This window comes from Periplaneta americana, chromosome 6 (assembly GCF_040183065.1).
Source record: "Periplaneta americana isolate PAMFEO1 chromosome 6, P.americana_PAMFEO1_priV1, whole genome shotgun sequence".
Lineage (NCBI taxonomy): Eukaryota > Metazoa > Arthropoda > Insecta > Blattodea > Blattidae > Periplaneta > Periplaneta americana.
Window position 1 is genome coordinate 188,007,251 of NC_091122.1, and position 19,876 is coordinate 188,027,126.

General features: G+C 34.1%; 1 protein-coding gene across 4 annotated transcripts in view; it reads right to left on the reverse strand.

Annotated features, from left to right (window-relative positions):
- LIMK1 (LIM domain kinase 1) overlaps window positions 1–19,876 on the reverse strand; it is a 90,238-nt gene that overhangs the window by 66,724 nt on the left and 3,638 nt on the right. For all 4 annotated transcript variants that reach the window (XM_069829745.1, XM_069829742.1, XM_069829743.1 and 1 more), the window contains exons 2-5: window positions 19,477–19,594; window positions 12,269–12,383; window positions 11,025–11,155; window positions 8,455–8,655 (exon numbers count right to left, since the gene is read on the reverse strand). In XM_069829745.1, the coding sequence (XP_069685846.1) occupies window positions 8,455–8,655; window positions 11,025–11,155; window positions 12,269–12,383; window positions 19,477–19,594 (565 nt within the window). The remainder of the gene's footprint in view (window positions 1–8,454; window positions 8,656–11,024; window positions 11,156–12,268; window positions 12,384–19,476; window positions 19,595–19,876) is intronic.

Consider the following 19,876-nt stretch of genomic DNA (forward strand, 5'->3'; position numbering starts at 1 on the left):
GCTCTCTCAATTAATATCACTCAATAAAAGAATTGTATTCCAATGGATACCATCCCATTGTGGAATCCTGGGAAACGAGAATGCGGATGCTTTAGCAAAGAAGGGCAGCACTGCTACTTACAGACCTGTTACTAAATCTATGTATTCCTCTGTAAAAAGATTTATTAAATCTACATACTTAGACTTCAACAAACAAAATTTGATAACACAATCCCAAGGGAAAAAATGGAACTCTCTGCATCAAAATCCACAGTTAATTCCCGATTTACCACGAAAATCGTCTGTAGCTGCATTTAGATTGGCAACAGGCCATGATTGTTTGGCCAAACACCTGCATAGAATTGGAATATATCAGTCCCCTAACTGCCAATTGTGCAGAAAACAACAACAATAACAACATTTAATGAAAATTAGCATGTAGTATTATAATGAATAAACACGCCTTATTACTTCTGTTGATTTACCCAAAGAATGGAAACTAATCAGTAATCACTTTCAGAACTGTAACTACTAATTTATTAGGAATTGATCGAATAATAGGATACATAATATGCAAAACAGAAATATCATACTGGTTGAATATGTACTGGAGTTGCTAAGGGAGTGAAATTGTCTGTCTCTCCTAAAATATAAGGTTCTTTTAATGACAAGATTGTTAATATAATTAGAATAATAAATTCCGCAATACCTTTAATTGTAAAGTATGGGTGGAATGGAATTTTGTCAATAATTCTATTGAATCCAACTGGATTATTTGATCCTGTCTGATGTAAGAATGGTAGGTGTACTATTACAGTGGCTGTAACAATAAATGGAAATAGACAGCTGTGTTTGGCAAGTAGTTTAATTTCTGACACAAAACCAGCCGGTCATTTAGAAATTAAAACTATGTATCCCACCTGGCATTAATGTCAAAATGCATTAATTTAATATGCTGCTCTTCCAGAAGGAATACTAACATAACCTACACTGAATTCTACCCTGACACTGAAGGGAATATGATCTCTTTTCAGAAATAAAGCACTATCTAGATCAAAGATCATAATATCTTTACAAAACTTGAGCACTACCAGGCTCAAAGTCCAAACGAATCTCCTTCCAAAATTAATGTGGTAACAAGGTCCAACAATAAGGAAGTATACAAGATATTTCTTAAACTACGAAGACTTGAACTGGGCATGGATAATCCATGACCAGATTGATTTTGAAAGGAAGCCTATAGAATTTTATTAGCTATTTTATTGAAGAAAAATTAAGAAAATCTAACAAAAGTAACACATGACACCAAACAACACAATTCCATAACTCAACATCATGCATCACTGCTTTATACAAAATTTCCTTTCCTTTGGCCATTAATGGAACTCCGATATAATTGAGTTGTCGAATTACATATCACCTATAACTTCTGATTAAATACACACAAACATTAACCATTAGTTACCATAAAATTTCACTCCTATATACAAGGCATGTGCAATACTCGCTAATAAATTCAACTACTCTTGCGTAGAGAAATCTTTTATGGACCAGAACTGGAAAAATATATATATATATATATATATATATATATATATATTCGATGTCATGACATGTGTAATTTATACAAAGTTTTTAATCATCATCATCTTCCACCCAAGTGTAAGACCACGTGGTCCATTACAGTCTCATGCCATTTCTTAGCTGGGTGTCCAATAGGTCTTTTTCCTGTAGGGCGATACCACAAGATCTCCTTATGGATTCTTCGCATAGGCATTCTGTTTACATGATCTTTTCAGTTATTCCTTAATCTTGTAATGTACTCCAGTACCGATTCTATCCTTAACTCTTCTAGAATATCTTTGTTCTTTTTATGATCCCATTTTGTGTAGCAAGCAGTGATCTCATAAATCTCATTTCTCTGCTGTAATTCTAGAGGTGTCACATTTTCTGACAGTCCATGCTTCACTACCATAAGCCAAGACAGGGTGGGCTAGAGTTTTGTAAATGTTGATTCTGGATTAGAGATGGTCTCATGACTGATATACCTTGATAATAAAATATTAGAAAGGGTAAATTCATTTAACTATCTTGGTTACTGCCTCAGTCACACAAATGACACAGACATTCCAAACAAAATTACCAAATTTGTAAAAACTTTAGGTACAAAGTTTCTGATAACAAAATAAATTTGCACTAATATATAGCACAGAAATGTAAATTTCACCTATTACTTATACAGTATTGTGGACTTCAGTTTAGCACACTTTTCAGTTTTGTGTAGATATTTTAAATACCCACTAAAATCCCATACATTACAATGCGAAGATATTTCATTTTTACATTATCATTACTTGTAATCATTTTATTTTTACATACAAAAACTTTTTAAGTTGATATTTTTTTTTTAACTTTTACATCCTTATTTTATATTCTGTTGTTGGTTGCAGATTTTGTTTTGAACTACTGAAAACGTAGTATTGTATATAAAGTGTAGCTCCTTGCTTGCAAATGATCTTTGTCCACATTGTTTCTAGCAATTATTGATTCTATGCCAATGGGTGAACCTCAATAGTTTGAGAAAAATAAACCAAACTAAACTTGAGAATTACTTCAACTTTTGTTGACTGCACTATGGTACCACGTGTATATTATTTGTTGTATACAGGATTAGTAAAAAGTCCCGCATCACCTAAATAACTTTTGAAGCATGTGGTTCAGTGACATGAAACTCGGTGTGTGGGGATAGCCATATAATAAGAATTCATTAATGGTATTACTGACTTTTTTTCTACTTCCGGGTAACCGGAAGTAACTCCAACTCTCTTATTTTAAATGGAATACCCAACATATTTTTATATTTTCGAACAATGCTCATTAATCAATCTTCCTAACGTATTCAGCTGTTTGCTGACAACATAAAGTCTATTATGGTCCACTGTAGTCTATTCACGAGAAATGAGGGGTATTTTGATTGGTGTTCATTATAGATGCCTGTTGCTAGTAGCCAGAGTTTGGGTGTAGTCAATATATACTGCAGGGCCGTGTCTTCTGCAACTGGTACTGATGATTTTAATTTACTTCTTTTGTGGTTTATGGATGGACAGTATAGAAGAATGTGTTCCAGATCTTCATCATGATTATTACACCACAGACAAGTAGGATTATCAAAAAAGTGAAATCGGTGTAGGTACAATTGAGTGACAATGTGACCTGTTCTGGCTCTTGTTAAAAATGTTTGAACATGTCTGGGCAAGTTTTTTTTACATTTCCAGGTCATTTTGTTTCTTGTTTTTTTTTTTTTTTTTTTTTTTGTACAGACTGTAAAATTTTTTTTTTGTCAGAAGAGAGCCAATTGTTGATCCATAGGTTTGTAAAATGAGACTTTACTGAAGCAAAAGCATTGGATAGAGATATCACTTGAAGAGGTCTTGGTTGCAAATATGTTGCCTGTTTTGCAATATTATCAACTTTCTCGTTTCCAGGTATACCACAATGACTAGGTATCCATTGAAATGTTATTTCCTTTTGGAGTTCTTTTAGTTTACTTAGTTGTTTCTGAATTGGAATAATTCTATGTGCATATAGGTTTGGTACATATTTAATTATATTAAATATAGCCCCCTTGGAGTCGGTAAGTATGCAAACAGATTTTTCAGAAATTTGAGTAACACACTGAAGAGCAGCATCAATAGCTAGCAATTCAGTGTCAAGACTGGAGGAGACTGAACATGGTATGAAGTAACTTTCTTGATATTTTGGAATATAATACCCTGCTCCTGATGTCCCATTATTAGGATTTAGAGATCCATCTGTATAAATTTGAAGGTGATCCTTATATGTGCTGCAGAGTAGTTCCATGGCATCTAACTTATGAATGTATGATCATTTTTGGAATGATTTCCTGGAATTTGTATGCTATGTTCTGGAATCACCAATTTCCATGGAGGAATTTCGTTCACAACTGGAGTTTTAGCAATGAGTGTGTCTGTGATATAGATTGGTATTTCTTCTTTTTTTATTTTATAGAAATTACACAGGATATCATCTGACAGTTTGAAGAACATCTGAGATCTGGATGAGGCTTGCAATTTTAAATGTATTTTTAGATCCTTTTGTAATATATAGTGTCTGACTGGTTGAATATTACATTCAATTTCTAGGGCAACAGTTGATGTGGTTTTTGGTACTCCTAGGCATACTCTTAAGGCTGAGTTTGGAAGAACAGAAATTTTTTTGTAGATGAGTTGCTGATGCTCGTCCCCATATTTCACATCCATAGGTCAATTTTGATCATATATGAGCATTATAAAACAGACGCATTGTCGTGATATCTGATCTCCATTTTCTATTAGCTATGATCTTCAAGAGATTTAATCGTGGTAGACACTGCGAAGCAACATTGGTTAAATTTGTTTTCCATGAAAGTTTTTCATAATAAAATTAATTCTAGGATATTAGGAGTTGGACTGTACTGAATTTCTTGATTATTCAAATAAATGTGAGGTTTATAGTTTTTTAAGCTATATCTTCTTGTGAAGACAGTATATTCAGTTTTTGATTGTGAGATAGATAGATTCCATTTGGATACCCAATTACTGATATTATTTACAGCTGTTTGTATAACTCTTAATGATTTGTTTGGATCTTTGTTCGTAGCCCATACTGTAACATCATCTGCATAAATACTTATTTTTACCTCAGGTGGAACAACATCAGGTAAGTCATGTAACATTATATTAAATAAATTTGGGCTTAAAATAGAACCTTAGGTATACCACCTGTAATTTTTTTGGATAAAGATAAATGATTATTTACTGAGGTTTGAATTGTTCGTTCATTAAGAAAAGAATGTAGAAATCTTAGCATTCTCCCTTTGACACCAAGTTTCATAGATTATAATAAAATGGATCTGTGTGGAGTATTATCAAAAGCGGCTTCAAAGTCTATCATTACAGCTAATGTGGTCTTCTTTTCTGCTTTATAAATTTCTTGAGCAAAATATAATAGAGCTTCAGTTGTGCCACATGATGGTCTAAAGCCAAACTGATATGGGCTTAAAAGACTGAAATGCTCATTAAGAGCTTTGCAAAAGTACTCATACTAGATACATCTGTACAAATTTATTGTTGCTTGATCAAGAAAACAGAAAAGTGAAGGTCTAATGAATAATACGAGTAAAACGCTTCTTTTATTTACTGTGATTTGACTGTCCTTTGTCTATATCCATGGAATCATGTTTCTTGATACAGAAACATCTTATGTAAGGGATTGAATGTGACATCCGGTGCATTAAATAAATTCTAACTGATGCTACGAAAGGGAAAGAATTCAAACTTTAATTATGGTTGGTTATGGAGACAGGCAACAATCTCATCGAGAGGCAGCGAATTTATTTAATGATATGCATGCGGACTGCAATCCAATTTCACATTCAACAGTGACAAAGAAATTCACTGAAACTGGAAGCATAAAGGACTTGCCAAGATTCTTAAAAGTGTCAAGCAACATCCTTATAAAATTAACTTTTGCACGAACTTTCAGAGGACAATTCCAATAGAAGAATGCAGTTTTGTGAATTAATGATGGAGAACATTAACAACAATCCAGTTTTTCTTGGACAAATTATATTCTCAGATGAAGTCACATTCTGCCTGAATGGATTTGTCAACAGACACAATTGCTGATTATGGTCAGACGTAAATCCACAATGTATGAAGGAGAATCAAACACAGTATCCACAAAATGTAATGTTTTGGCTGGTATTGTTGGTGATCATATCACTGTTTCTTTCTTCTTTAGAAAAACGCTAAACACTAAAATATATTTTGATTTGCTTCAAAATCATGTAGTACCGGCTATCGCAAACTTGTTTCAACATCCAGTCAACCCTGAGATGACATCTCTTTCCAACAAGATGAAACTCCAGCTCACCATGAACAGAATATTCGTCAGCACTTGTACCAGGCTTTTCCACAATGATGGGTTAGTAGGAGAGTAGCCAGAAAGATCCCCAGATTTGTCGCCTTTGGACTTTGTTTTAGTTTTGTTAAGGAAGGAGCATTTTATTATTTTATTATTCAATACACTTCTCTGTTTTCTTCATTATAGCAATAATAAATTTGTACAGAAGTGTCTAGTGTGGGTACTTTTTGAAAGCTCTTAATAAGCATTATTCGAACATATAAAAACATATTGGGTATTCTATTTAAAATAAAAGAATTGGAGTTACTTCTGATTAAATCGGAAGTGGAAAAAACTCAGTAATATCATTATTGAGTTCTTAGTATATGGTTATCCCCACACATCGAGTTTCATATCACTGAACCACATGCTTCAAAAGTAATTTAGGTGGTGCAGAACTTTTTACTAACTGTGTAGTAACTTTTTTTTTAATGGGAAATGCCTGTTGTTATTCGGTTGAGAAACTTTTGTCATCCAGTCTGCTCTTAAAAAAGCTGAAAGTTAGAATTTATAAAACGATTATATTACCAGTTGTTCTGTATGGTTGTGAAACTTGAACTCTCACTTTAAGAGAGAAACAGAAGTTAAGGATGTTTGAGAATGAGGTGCTTAGGAAAATATTTGGGGTTAAGAGGGGTGAAGTTACAGGAGAATGGAGAAAGTTACACAATGCAGAACTGCACGCATTGTATTCTTCACCTGACATAATTAGAAACATTAAATCCAGACGTTTGAGATGGGTAGAGCATGTAGCATGTACAAGCGAATCCAGAAATGCATATAGGAGGCCTGAGGGAAAAAGACCTCTGGCGAGGCTAAGACATAGATGGGAGGATAATATAAAATGGATTTGAGGAAGGTGAAACATGATGGTAGAGACTGGATTACTCTTGCTCAGGATAGGGACCGAATGGCAGGCTTATGTGAGGGCAGCAATGAATCTCCGGGTTTTATAAAAGCCATAAGTAACTTTTTTTAACTTAAAAGAATTAATTTGTGTTACATTTTTAAAACTGAGTGATATGTATAATCTTTGTAATTTTGTACAGGCATAGCGAGTTTCTTGAATTTGTTGAATCGTACATGGACTTTAAACACAGCTGCAGCAAATGAAAGCTAAGATATATTGTGCAATAACTCTGCAATATCTGATGTAAAATCAAAACAACTTTGACTGGATAAAACTTCCTTTTTTCAGTATAATGTGCCTTTCAACACATGGGGCACACAAATACATATTTCATCTGATCCGACAAAAAGTGATAAATGTTGCTGTCTAATGTCAAGATTTTTAAGTTTTAAGTTTGTGGACATTATAATCCCAACCACAAATTCAAGTAAATTAATGCTGTTTGTATTAGACTAAGGAAATATGAGTTCATTCTAAATTTTGTAATCAGATCATGTGAATTAAATCATGCAATTGCAGAATAACATATGAAGCTGAATGTAATTCCATGTAGAAAAAAAATCAGGATATTTTATCGAAATTTGTAATACTAGATTATGAACACAAGTATGCACACTGAATGAAAGGCTTATTTCAAAGATAGTGCATACATCTGCTTTATTTCGTCTCTCGTGTAGGTTCTTAAGGCTCATTCACAATGAAAATTAAACATAATGTAAGTGTTAACTTTAAGAATGTTACAGTAAAATCAAGAAGTCATACATCATTCACGATGGGAACATAAACATAACAGCAAACATATTTGGTAACCAAGGAAACATAACAACGACGCCATTTCCTCATATTCTGTCGTATATGTACTTCAGCGCTCCACGATTGTATTCTGTTTGCAAATCACGTAAGCATAAGCATGGAAGTTTGGAGTTTGCAAACTTTCACGTTAACATCTTACAATAATGTTAATGTCAGTGTTTATGTGAATCATTGTGAATGATCCCATTTGGTAGCCTGGCCACCAACTTCTATGTTTATGTTACGGTTATGTTTAATTTTCATTGTGATTGGGCCTTTAGAGTCTGAAGTGCTAATACATGTGCATTTGAGTTTTTAACTTTTAAAGTGGGAGTAAGTACAAAATTGAGCCACATTAAAGAAGTATCTAATTTCTCACGTCTTCTATTCTGTAGGTGAATTTATGACTTTCAACAACACTGCATGAATATTTCTGTCTTGTATTAAGCATTGATACTAACCACTTGTGTTGTACTAGTACAATGTAGAACTCTTCTGTATATATTTCAACTACATTGTGACTATCATTAAGACTATTAAGATTTTTTGACATGTTGCATATTCTAGCTGTGAAGTGATGTAAGAATACCACAGAATGTAAATAAATACAATACAATTCAATATATCAGTGAACTTGAAGTAAAACCAGTCATTTCTTAGCAATAAACAATTTACATACTGATAATTAAGGCAACAAGTCACTGGGCTAAAAGGAGAGATAGAGAAAATAAGGACAGTATTTTATTTAACCGAGAGTATTCAGCATTAGGGATAAGAGTTACAGATACATGGCACATCACACAACTTACTCTGAAATACGGAGGCCACGACATCCATAGGGCTCGGCTGTAACGGGAAGACCTCGGGCACTCTCCACACTCAACTTGATACCACGCTGCCCATCACTTGTAGGAGGAATCTCAACCAATCGAATTGAATGCGGTTTCCGTACAAATGGTGTACCTGATGTTTTACTGAGCGGCTGCATTTGACGCTTGTAACATTGCCCACTATAAAAAAAAAAAATAAATTTGATGTTTTAACAAGTGCTATATATATTAGTTAGGCCTACAGTGACAACAATACATTTTTTTTTTTAATAAATATACTTCAACTCCTTGCAAATCTGGACACATATGCAACTTAAGAACATATCTTTTTTTCAGTTACATAACAAAAATATCAATTTGATGAACATGATGTGTGTGTCCGATAAGCTCTTTTGCAATAATTGAATAATAGAATATTAAATTCATAGCCCATTTCTTACACAAATATATTATTTTCAGTTAACAATCTGACTGATAATCGCACTGTGTGCTAACTTCTGCATAAGAAGTATTCATATTCTTGTATTGTTACATGTTCTGAATATGGCAGTTTATGTCGAAAGCTTTCGACACTGTAAATGTGTAATATTTTGCTAATTATAGCACTGTGATTTTGATAAGCAATTTGACGGACATACCTATTCAATTATTGTAAAAAATCAATGTTATACAAGTACACTTAACTAGATATTGAATCCTTCCATCAGCCTCAGTAGCGCAGTTGGTATAGCGCTGGCATTCTGTGCTCGAGGTTGCGGGTTCGATTCTGGCCCAGGTGATGGCATTTAAGTGTACTTAAATCATGTCAGTAGATTTACTGGCATGTAAAAGAACTCGTGCAGGACAAAATTCTGGCACACTAGCGACACTGATATAATCTTGGCAGTTGCGAGTGTCATTAAATAAACCATAATTTTTTTTTTTTTACTCCTTCCAACTAATTTAGACTTCAAATTGCTCCTATTTTCAATTTTTGCGTCAGTGGATGGGTATTCTATGAATCAGTGATATCTTACCACTCAAAATTAATTTATAAATAAGTAAATAATTAAGCGTCACTTTTTATGTAAATTAAAATTGACTACATCTCTATTCCACAAAACATCATGTAGGGGAATTAAGTCGAAGAAAGTTCACCCAGTTTCCAACATAACACTCGTAACTGTTTATATGTACATTTTAGAATAATTTAATGTCAGATCCAGATCCAGAAGTTCGTGACAGAATTTTATTTGTGCCGGTTTAGAACTTTAGAGAAAACATTAGCCTTCATTTAAAAAATTGCACTTCATATTATTACAACAAAATTATGTTTGCATGTAAAGTTTAGACTACTGACTTAATGAATGAAATTAATTGTAGTGACATTGTTGTGAATAAGTTGTTAACAATGGTTTTAAATGGGAATAACACAGGTCCCCGCCCGACCTGAGTCTTACCCTGTAATGTCACCATGGCCACTGCGAAAGACGGAACCCCACATAATAACCATCAGGCTCAGGAAATATTTATCGTATTGTAGAGACAATACAAGAAATAATCACAAATCTATAATTTTTTCCAATAGAAATCCAAGGGTTAATCCAAGAAATGGACTGTTTATATGCAATATACTGCCATAATCAGTTAATTGGTTCTTTAGACTGAAGACTCTTATTTCTTGGGATACATTCTTGCTTTTACTGCTAAACTGTCTCTTGTAATATTTAACACAAGCATATCTAAAATTAATTTAGAAAACACTGGATTCTGTACAATGCAACAGTAATTTGCACACAGTTTCACTCTCAACACAACACATACACCCGCAACCAGATCACATGATATTATATTTTCCATGTTTAGATCAATCAAGTATTTTTTCTTCCCTCAAAATTAATATCCAGTATAGGTTCGTCATTAACATCTCTTCATGTTCAGGTTCGAACTGATACATGAAGCCACTGAACTGACGTCATGTTAAATAACGTGACTCAAGCAGACTGCACAGTCAGCACCTGGCTAATTGACATCAGGTGGAAATTTTAAATTTCCAATATATCAAGTTCCAATTGTCACCGAGAAATTAAAGTTGCACCAGTCAATTTAAAATAAGCTAACCTCAGCTATTCAACACCATTCAATATGTGTTGTGTTCCCTTTTCAAATTCAATGCAAAGTTATCTTTTTTATTTTGTTTAAGGATATTTTCCAGATTTACATGCAAAATGTGCGGAATTTATGGCATAACTAGAGGCACGTGAACAAGCATGCTTTTTTGTTTAGAAAAAATGACGTATTTCAATATAACAAAATTTCACTACAAGGAAGTAATTTCAGAGGTCCCTAGGATTGTATTTTATTGTAATTAACACTAAACTGTTAAATCTTTTGTTAACATTAAGCGTTATCAACATTAATTATCTGAAGCAAGTAAACATATATATTTTGAGTTACAAGAAAACTGAATTAAATACAATGTTTCAGATTTTTAGTAGAAATTTATAGCAGAAAATTTTATTAAATCTTTCTAGTTGAAGAAAACACTATAACCAAAATACAATACTCACCAATATAGTTTGGATCTTTCCACAAGAGCATACGACTCGCCATCCCCAATGAAACCACCGCATGATGTGCAGCAGAAACATTCAGGATGGAACTTGTGATCTCCAGCCACCATTACGGGTCCTGTGATGAACTGTAACACCCATGGCAACTGAATGAGCAACATCACATCAGTCTAACCTATTAATTCAAATCTGTTCAATTATGCTCTTAAAATCTTAATTTGGCTGACTATAAGTACATTTTGATTAATACCAATTTGAAGACAATGCCGATATTGCCTATGGGTCATTCCATGTTACTTCATGCAGGATGTCACCCATAAACTGGGATGAAAGTGATATTTAATGCTAATTTTTGTATATGTAGATAATAAAATCTGTGAACATTTCAAGTTAAATTAGTATACCATTTCTAACTTGTAACTTCACACAATTAATATATTTTATGCTAAACGTGTTACAATAGGAATAGAATTTCATATTAAATACCTTACCCTTTGCTGACAGTCAAAGATGATATTCAAACATCTATTTATAATTTAGAACCTACAGCTTCACTTTTTAGTATAAAATTACATGCAGAGAAATCCAAAGTATTTAAGCTTGAGACAAGTAGGATATGCACATAAAACAAGTTTTTATTGAACAAGTCAATACTTGATTTAATTTATTCATTTACCTATCATGCCAATAAAACTATCCGAATTTGTTAAAGTAACGGGTATGATTATCCATCTCTAGTGCACAAGTAAACCAGACTGCGAGTATGAAAAATGTTTGGCTTTGGTTTATGGAAGTGAAGCCTGGATAACAGACAGACTGCTAGTCCCACATTTACACTAGATTCGATCCCACTATGCTCGTACATTGTGGCTTGCTGATTACCAGGTTCAAGTTCACGTCTACAGTAGTAGTCACATGTTTAATCTATGTAAGTCAAATTGAATGGTTGTTGTAGAAACTGAATAATTTAGAATTTGATTAGCTATAGTATAATGATGTAACTGCGTCAATTGATAGTTCTTTAATATTACCAGAGTATCAGTGTAAGCAAATCTCAACAATACTGACAATTCTATTGATCCCACGCTGCCCTCCCTGCCAGTACATTTTCTGATTTGTATGTAATTTTAAGATATCTTACAGAATGGAATAAACCGAGATTTTTAAAAACTGACCTTTTTCATACAAGAACTGGTAAAGACTTAATATAGATAAGCACATACCAAATGCACTATTCTCACCTGCCCACAATCTTGGCAAGATTCTCCATACTTCGCCCAATAATCATCCTTGCAAAACAATAGTCCATCCTTTTCAAAGTACCAACTTGAGAGCGCTGCATCACATGCAGAACATCTGAAAACGAAAATACAGTGCAAATCAATACTGATAAAAAATAAAAATAAAAAGATGTCTTTCCAAGGTGAGAATATACAGAATGCAAGCAACACAACTGTGCAGATTTTAACAGCTTTCTCCTTGGACGAAATACTTACTTACTTACAAATGGCTTTTAAGGAACCTGCAGGTTCATTGCTGCCCTCACATAAGTCCGCCATCGGTTCCTATCCTGTGCAAGATTAATCCAGTCCCTATTATCATATCCCACCTCCCTCAAATCCATTTTAATATTATCCTTCCATCTACGTCTCAGTCTTCCCAAAGGTCTTTTTCCCTCCGGCCTCCCAACTAACACTCTATATGCATTTCTGGATTCGCCCATACATGCTACATGCCCTGCCCATCTCAAACGTCGTCTGGATTTAATGTTCCTAATTATATCGGGTAAAGAACACAATGCGTGCAGTTCTGTGTTGTGTAACTTTCTTCATTCTCCTGTAACTTCATCCCTCTTAGCTCCAAATATTTTCCTAAGAATCTTATTCTCAAACACCCTTAATCTCTGTTCCCCTCTCAAAGTGAGAGACCATACAGAACAACCGGTACTATAATTGTTCTATAAATTCTAACTTTCAAATTTTTTGACAGCAGACTAGATGACAAAAGCTTCTCAACCGAATAATAACACGCATTTCCCATATTTATTCTGCGTTTAATTTCCTCTCGAGTGTCATTTATATTTATTACTGTTGCTCCAAAATATTTGAATTTTTCCACCTCTTTGAAGGATAAATCTCCAATTTTTATATTTCCATTTCGTACAATATTCTGGTCACAAGGCATAATCATATACTTTGTCTTTTCGGGATTTACTTCCAAACCTATTGCTTTACTTGCTTCAAGTAAAATTTCCGTGTTTTCCCTAATCGTTTGTGGATTTTCTCCTAACATATTCACGTCATCTGCATAGACAAGCTGATGTAACCCATTCAATTACAAACCCTATCTGTTATCCTGAACTTTCCTAATGGCATATTCTAGAGCGAAGTTAAAAAGTAAAGATGATAGTGCCTCTCCTTTAGTCTGCAGCGAATTGGAAAAGCATCAGATAGAAACTGGCCTATACAGATTCTGTTGTAAGTTTTACTGAGACACATTTTAATTAATTGAACTAGTTTCTTGGGAATACCAAATTCAATAAGAATATTACATAAAACTTTTCTCTTAACCGAGTCATGTCTTTTTGAAATCTACGAATAACTGATGTACTGCACCCTTATACTCCCATTTTTTCTCAAATATCTGTCGAATACAAAAAATCTTATCAATAGTTGATCTATTACGCCTAAAACCGCACTGATGATCTCCAATAATTTCATCTAAATACGAGTTAATCTTCTCAAAAGAATATTGGACAAGATTTTGTATGACGTCAACAAAAGTGATATTCCTCGAAAGTTACTACAGTTAGTCTTGTCCCCCCTTCTTAAAAATAGGTACAATTATGGACTCCTTCCATTGTTCTGGTACAATGTCCTTTTCCCAAACAGCAAGTACAAGCTTATAAATTTCGCTAGATAATGTGCTTTCACCCTCTTGTATTAGTTCTGCTGAATTTGATCGATACCTGGAGACTTGTAATTTTTCGGCTTTTGTATAGCAATTTCAATTTCTGAAAGTGTGGGTTCGGGTATAAATGGCTCAGCAGTTTGTATTTGAATTTCGTCCTGATCATTTCTATTTGGCCTATGTACATTTAATAGTTGCAAAAAATAGTTTTCCCATCTGTTCAGGATTGAATGAGAGTCTGCAAGCAAGTTACAATTCTCATCCTTGATCACGTTTACCCTTGCCTGATATCCGTTTTTAAATTCCTTTATACCCTTATATAAATCTCGAATGTTTTTATTCTTACTATTTGTTTCTACCTCATTCAGTTTTTCCTTCAAGTAACCTCTCTTTTTTTTTATTCCTAAGTGTACGACTTGCTTCCCGTCTTTCATTGAAATAATTACTTCTATTCTCATCAACTGAATCCTGTAAAAATTTCAATTTTGCCTGTTTCCTTCTTTCTACTACCATGCAACAATCTTCATCAAACCACGGTTTCTTTTTCTTAGTTTCGTAATAACCTGTGCTCTGCTCGGCTGCAATTTTGATACTATCTCTGATATTTTGCCACACACTATTAACATCTAACTCTTTCTCAACTTCGTCAAAACTTCCTAAAGTGGCAAACCTATTCCAAATTTCGACCTGATAATGTTGCTTAGTTTCCTCGTCCTTTAATTTCAGAATATTGAATTTACTAATATTAACTTGTTGCTATACTCGCTTGGCTACTAATAGTCTTTCTCTTAATTCTCCAATTACCAAATAATGGTCAGAATTACAGTCTGTCCCCATGAAAGTTCGAATGTCTATTGTACTAGTATGTTTCCGTTTATCTATCAAGATGTCATCTATTTGGTTATGTGTCAATCCAACTGGAGAAGTCCAAATACATTTATGTATATCCTTATGAGGGAATGTTTTACTTTTAACAATTAAATTTGTTGATGTCGCAAAGTTGACTAACCTAACTCCATTGTCATTACTAGTTACGTGTAGGCTCTTTTTTCCAATAATCGATTTAAAAATATCTTCCCGTCTCTTCTGTAGGGGCGTGGGCATTCATAACTACGATATCGCACCATCTACCCTTAAGATATTTCCACAGATAGCAATCCAAAATCCCCCAATTTTATTATAAGCTTATCGAACAAAATGTTCAAGACTCTCATCATGTCCTTCAATTTATTCTATTGATTACGAATCTATTTGCCAATTGGCCCATAGATTCAAATACTTTCAACAAAATTGACAATATGATTCTCCCATGATTTCAACAACTTTTATTCAATTACACAAATAAAAATAACATGCCATCTATGTTTTCATACATAGACAGTTCCAAAACAGAGCAAGGAACAGTGGCAGCTTTTTTCATTGAGATACTAAATATTGGTGAACAATTTAAAGCACAGGATAATATACTCTGCAGAAGTGTGGCTAGCAGACAAACACTGTTACCACTACAACACATAACTAATTATAGGGTCATTCCACAGTAAGTGATCACTTTGTAGTGAAAAAAAAAAAAAAAATCATCTTATAGTTTCTTGCTATGTGTCACTTGAAAGTTTATTTCATGTAGTTTCAAGATATGTGAATCATAACATCTGTTTCCTTTCGGTTCACCACTCTTTTCATGGTTATACTTATGACGGTCAGCAACTTCACGTTAGTCACAGGACATACTTTATATTTTTTCAGGTCTCTACTGATTTTCAAAGTCATAAGTAATATAATTTGGCATAATGGCTGTAAGGTATAGAATAATATAAAATGTATTCAAACCTGTAAACACTATTAGAAATTACCTTCTATGTTTGCCAATAGCCATGGTGTCCTGTGACTAACATTTTTAAATTTTAACTTTGCATCTGGCAACCCTGGAGTTGCCTATGGTGCCAATACTGCATTCAGTGATAGGCTTTCAACATGGCTGCTTGGTGCTGAATTGGTATTCAGATAAGTTTAAATTTATAATTATGAAATCATTTTGAAAATTCATGCACTAGGTTGTCAGTCACAGGACAGATACCTTGAATAAAATGTCAGGGAGAAATACTTAAAAGAACTGAATTTACATGCATCATGTTTTTCGTAAGGTTTGATTGTGACCCTAAGTAAGCCAACGATATACTGCATCATGAGGGTCACTGTGGCTTCCTAGCAGATCTGAGCCACGTACTTTGAGTAGCCCATGGCAAGGGGATAGTAGATGGAGTTGATACAGAAGCGAAAAGGATGATGTGGCTGAAAGTTTTGAGAGGGCAAGCTGTAGTAAATACTGAAGAATAATTTGCTGTAATGGCTGTGGAGACTTGTAATACTATACTTTGCTCCAAAACTTGACGGCCTTCCCTCACACAGTCACACTCTTCACCACTTAACTGCAGAAACGTGCAAGTGATAAACACTTAGCTAAGTTGCCAGTTGTTGAAGTCGTTGTCATATTGCATTTCTGCCACATGCCTAAGGATTGAGGAGAGGATGGGTTTATAAGATATATTATTTAATGTACCAAAGTACATATGATTAGTCTTTCATCGTATGATGACGCAGAATATCTGCATGGAAATATCATATGTACTTCGGTACATTAAATAATATATATGATATGCGTAAATCACTTCGTGATTTAAGACAGCGCTTATTCCGTTGGATCCCGGCCAACTAGTCACTCATAATGAGTGCACCTCAGCACATGTGTGGACTTCAGTCCTACGTTCATAGACATCTATGACATAGTGCAGAGGGCGGCCACTAGAGGGAACCCAAGAGTTGGAACTTAAACTGAGACGATTCTGTCCGACGCCAGGGTGGGTATCCGGTGTGGCTTAGTGGATAAAGCATCAGCACGTAGAGCTGAAAACCCAGGTTCAAATCCCGGCGCCGGAGAGAGTTTTTCTCCGTTCCATTACTCTTTCATCGGGTTTATAAGAGTTTACCAATTCCAGGAAGAAAGACCGTCATATTCTACCTAAATATATCTGTATCTGGTTACATTAAAATATATGAATCATGTGCAGAAACTAAGAAGGCAGAAAATAGGAAGGATTGGAGAATGCTGGGTTTGCAGTAAAAGATCTGCCCTTGGGCAGAAAACTTATGAATGAATGAATGTATCTGGAGAAACCATATAAAAGGAAAAGGAAGCATTTGAAAGGCAATGGGAAAGTATGGAAATAAGAATTTTTAGAGGTACACGGATACTCCATTACATCAGACATGGGCAGTCTCCTGTTCTTGAATTTGCACAGAATTCAGTATTCATTGAAAAGACACAATATGAACTTCAAGATCATAAAATTGAGGATATCCAGGCAAGTTTATGGCTAAGTTTGAAATGAAACCAACATAATTTGCAGCTCAGTTCTTAACTAGTTGGGTAGTCTAGTAGTAGGCCTAGTAAGTGCAATTGACTAATTATTTGTAGTTTTGTTTTTCATTTCAGGCAGTACAGTGTGGTTAATGATGATAGGCAACTTGGAAGCAGAAGAACACCACCTCGTAAGTGAATCCGAATGTGGAGGAACTTACGCAATAGGGAGTTTTATTTTAGTACCATGGTGCATGAAATTGTACCTTGGCCAAATCATAAAAATGTGACACAAGAGGGAAAACTTGAAGTTATCTGCTACAGAATGACAGACCAACCAAAAAAAAAAAAAATTTGTCTTCCAGAGTTTGAGGACAGAATTGTGATTGATATAGACACGGTTATTAAGAAAGTACAGTCAGCAGCTTCTCCTATAACGTGGGCATCAGCGTAATTAAAAGCATTACAACTTTCCTCCCATCACCTCACTGCAAATGTGATGCTGCACAGAGACAGAGATAAAATACGAGATCTGTACCTATCCCCATCCGAGATAACTGTGGTCATTATAAATCTGAATTTTTAATTGGATGTGACAAATTAAATAATTAGCCCCAGGTTGTCATTTTCATTCGGTAAATAAACGTATACAGATCACTTGGAGCTTCATTTACATTGGTGGACGAATATGTCCTGTAACTAACATGGCCCATGTCCTGTGACTAACGTGACTTCATTCCACATTTCTTCCCCTAATATTATAACAAAGAGTAATAAATTAATGAATGATGTCTCATTTTGTTTTGCAATGACAGTACTCTTGCACATTAAGATTGCAATCCTATCCTCCTTATGTCTGCTGTGAATTAGAGGATTGAAAATGATCTTCATATTATGTCAACATTTCTTGGTCCTGTGACTAACATGCATTTTATTATTGTTTACTCAGTAAATAATAATAATAATAATAATAATAATAATAATAATAATAATAATAATAATACTGCATTGAAGTAATATGAAATTAGTAGCAGATTTTGAGCTGTATAAAAGTAAAAAAACAGGACATGAATATATTTACTAGTTTTAGATATATAACATTCTGAATGTCCTGTGACTAACGAAACTCTTATCGTGGAATGACCCCATAACATAATTTTTTCAGACTCAAAAAGCTCTCTCTATAATATCTGTAAAATCCCTAATTCCTTAACCACCGGGTGACTAGAAATAAATTGTAAACATTTACTACAGAAAATAAGTAGAAATAATAATGTGCAATTTGTGTGGATTCCTGGCCATGCCAGACTCATTGATATTAGATAAAAGTCCCTAAATGCAATAAATAAACCAAAAATCTTTCTTTATTTTTGTCTTAATATATTCTAATAAATTCACAAATGTGTCTGAATGTAACTGAGTTACTGTGAAATGACCAAAACAAGATTTCAGCTGAGAAAAACTTTTCTCTACATCACATGACATGCAAAGGGCAAACTTAAAACATGGAGTCGAACATACTGCATATATATTTTTTCGTATCCTGCAAACTTGCTAATTCATCGAATATTACAAAGAGAGGAAAATCCTTTCTTCTTTCTTGCCCCCCCCCCCCGAGAATATTTTTATGTTTTTTTTCTGCACCACCGAAAATGTTTCAACTTTCGCTAACCCATAGGAGTTAGGCAGTAATTATTCACTTTGTTAAATAAACTGAAACATTGGTTCCAAGATTACAACACTCCGTTATAACGTTATTCAGGAAGTAAACAACTGACTGGGATGAGGCTAGGACCAACATGACAAGCAGATGGCCCAGTCACATGAGGACACGTTTCTGAGTGGCATATCAATCTCCTTACAGAATCACGCCATGAAACGACCTCCAAGAATTGGCCCATTACTTATTTTCTGGTACAGTATTTATAAATTAAACTATTTAAAATATATCTCATTTGACTAAGAAAAATTTAGGGCAACACTAAGTAAATGGGACTAGATGAACGGGTACATTCAAAACAATGTATTCAAACAGTTACATTTTACTTAAAAGAAATGAAGCAATAAGGTCTAGCTAACATCACAATGCGCAATGTATACAATAAGATTATGTGCACACCTTACACAAGCGTGACAACAACAGAGAAATTATATTGCTAATGTTAAATCATGTCAATGTACCTGAAACATTCTGTGTGCCATTCCTGATTCAAGGCTTGGACAAACTCTTCTTCATCAAGTATGTTTAAACATCCGGCACAAACTGAAGATTCCATGGAGGCCCCATCTGTAGCCTCTTCTGTAGAAAATAACATTATTTTGCACATTCAGAATTACTAATATGTATTTTATGTATAACTATCAAGCAACAATAAACGTAAACAAATTACTGATGAACTATTAAGTTATTTAAATAAAATAAATAACAACTTCACAGGGTTAATCTTCACGATATTTCTTCACAATTGCGTTACCACGTTACGTGCATGTGTGTTTGTTTTTTACAGGGCAGAAGAAGATATTTGATGTGGGACATTAAGAAATATGGATCATATGCTAAGACTAAAAGGAAGGCAGAAAA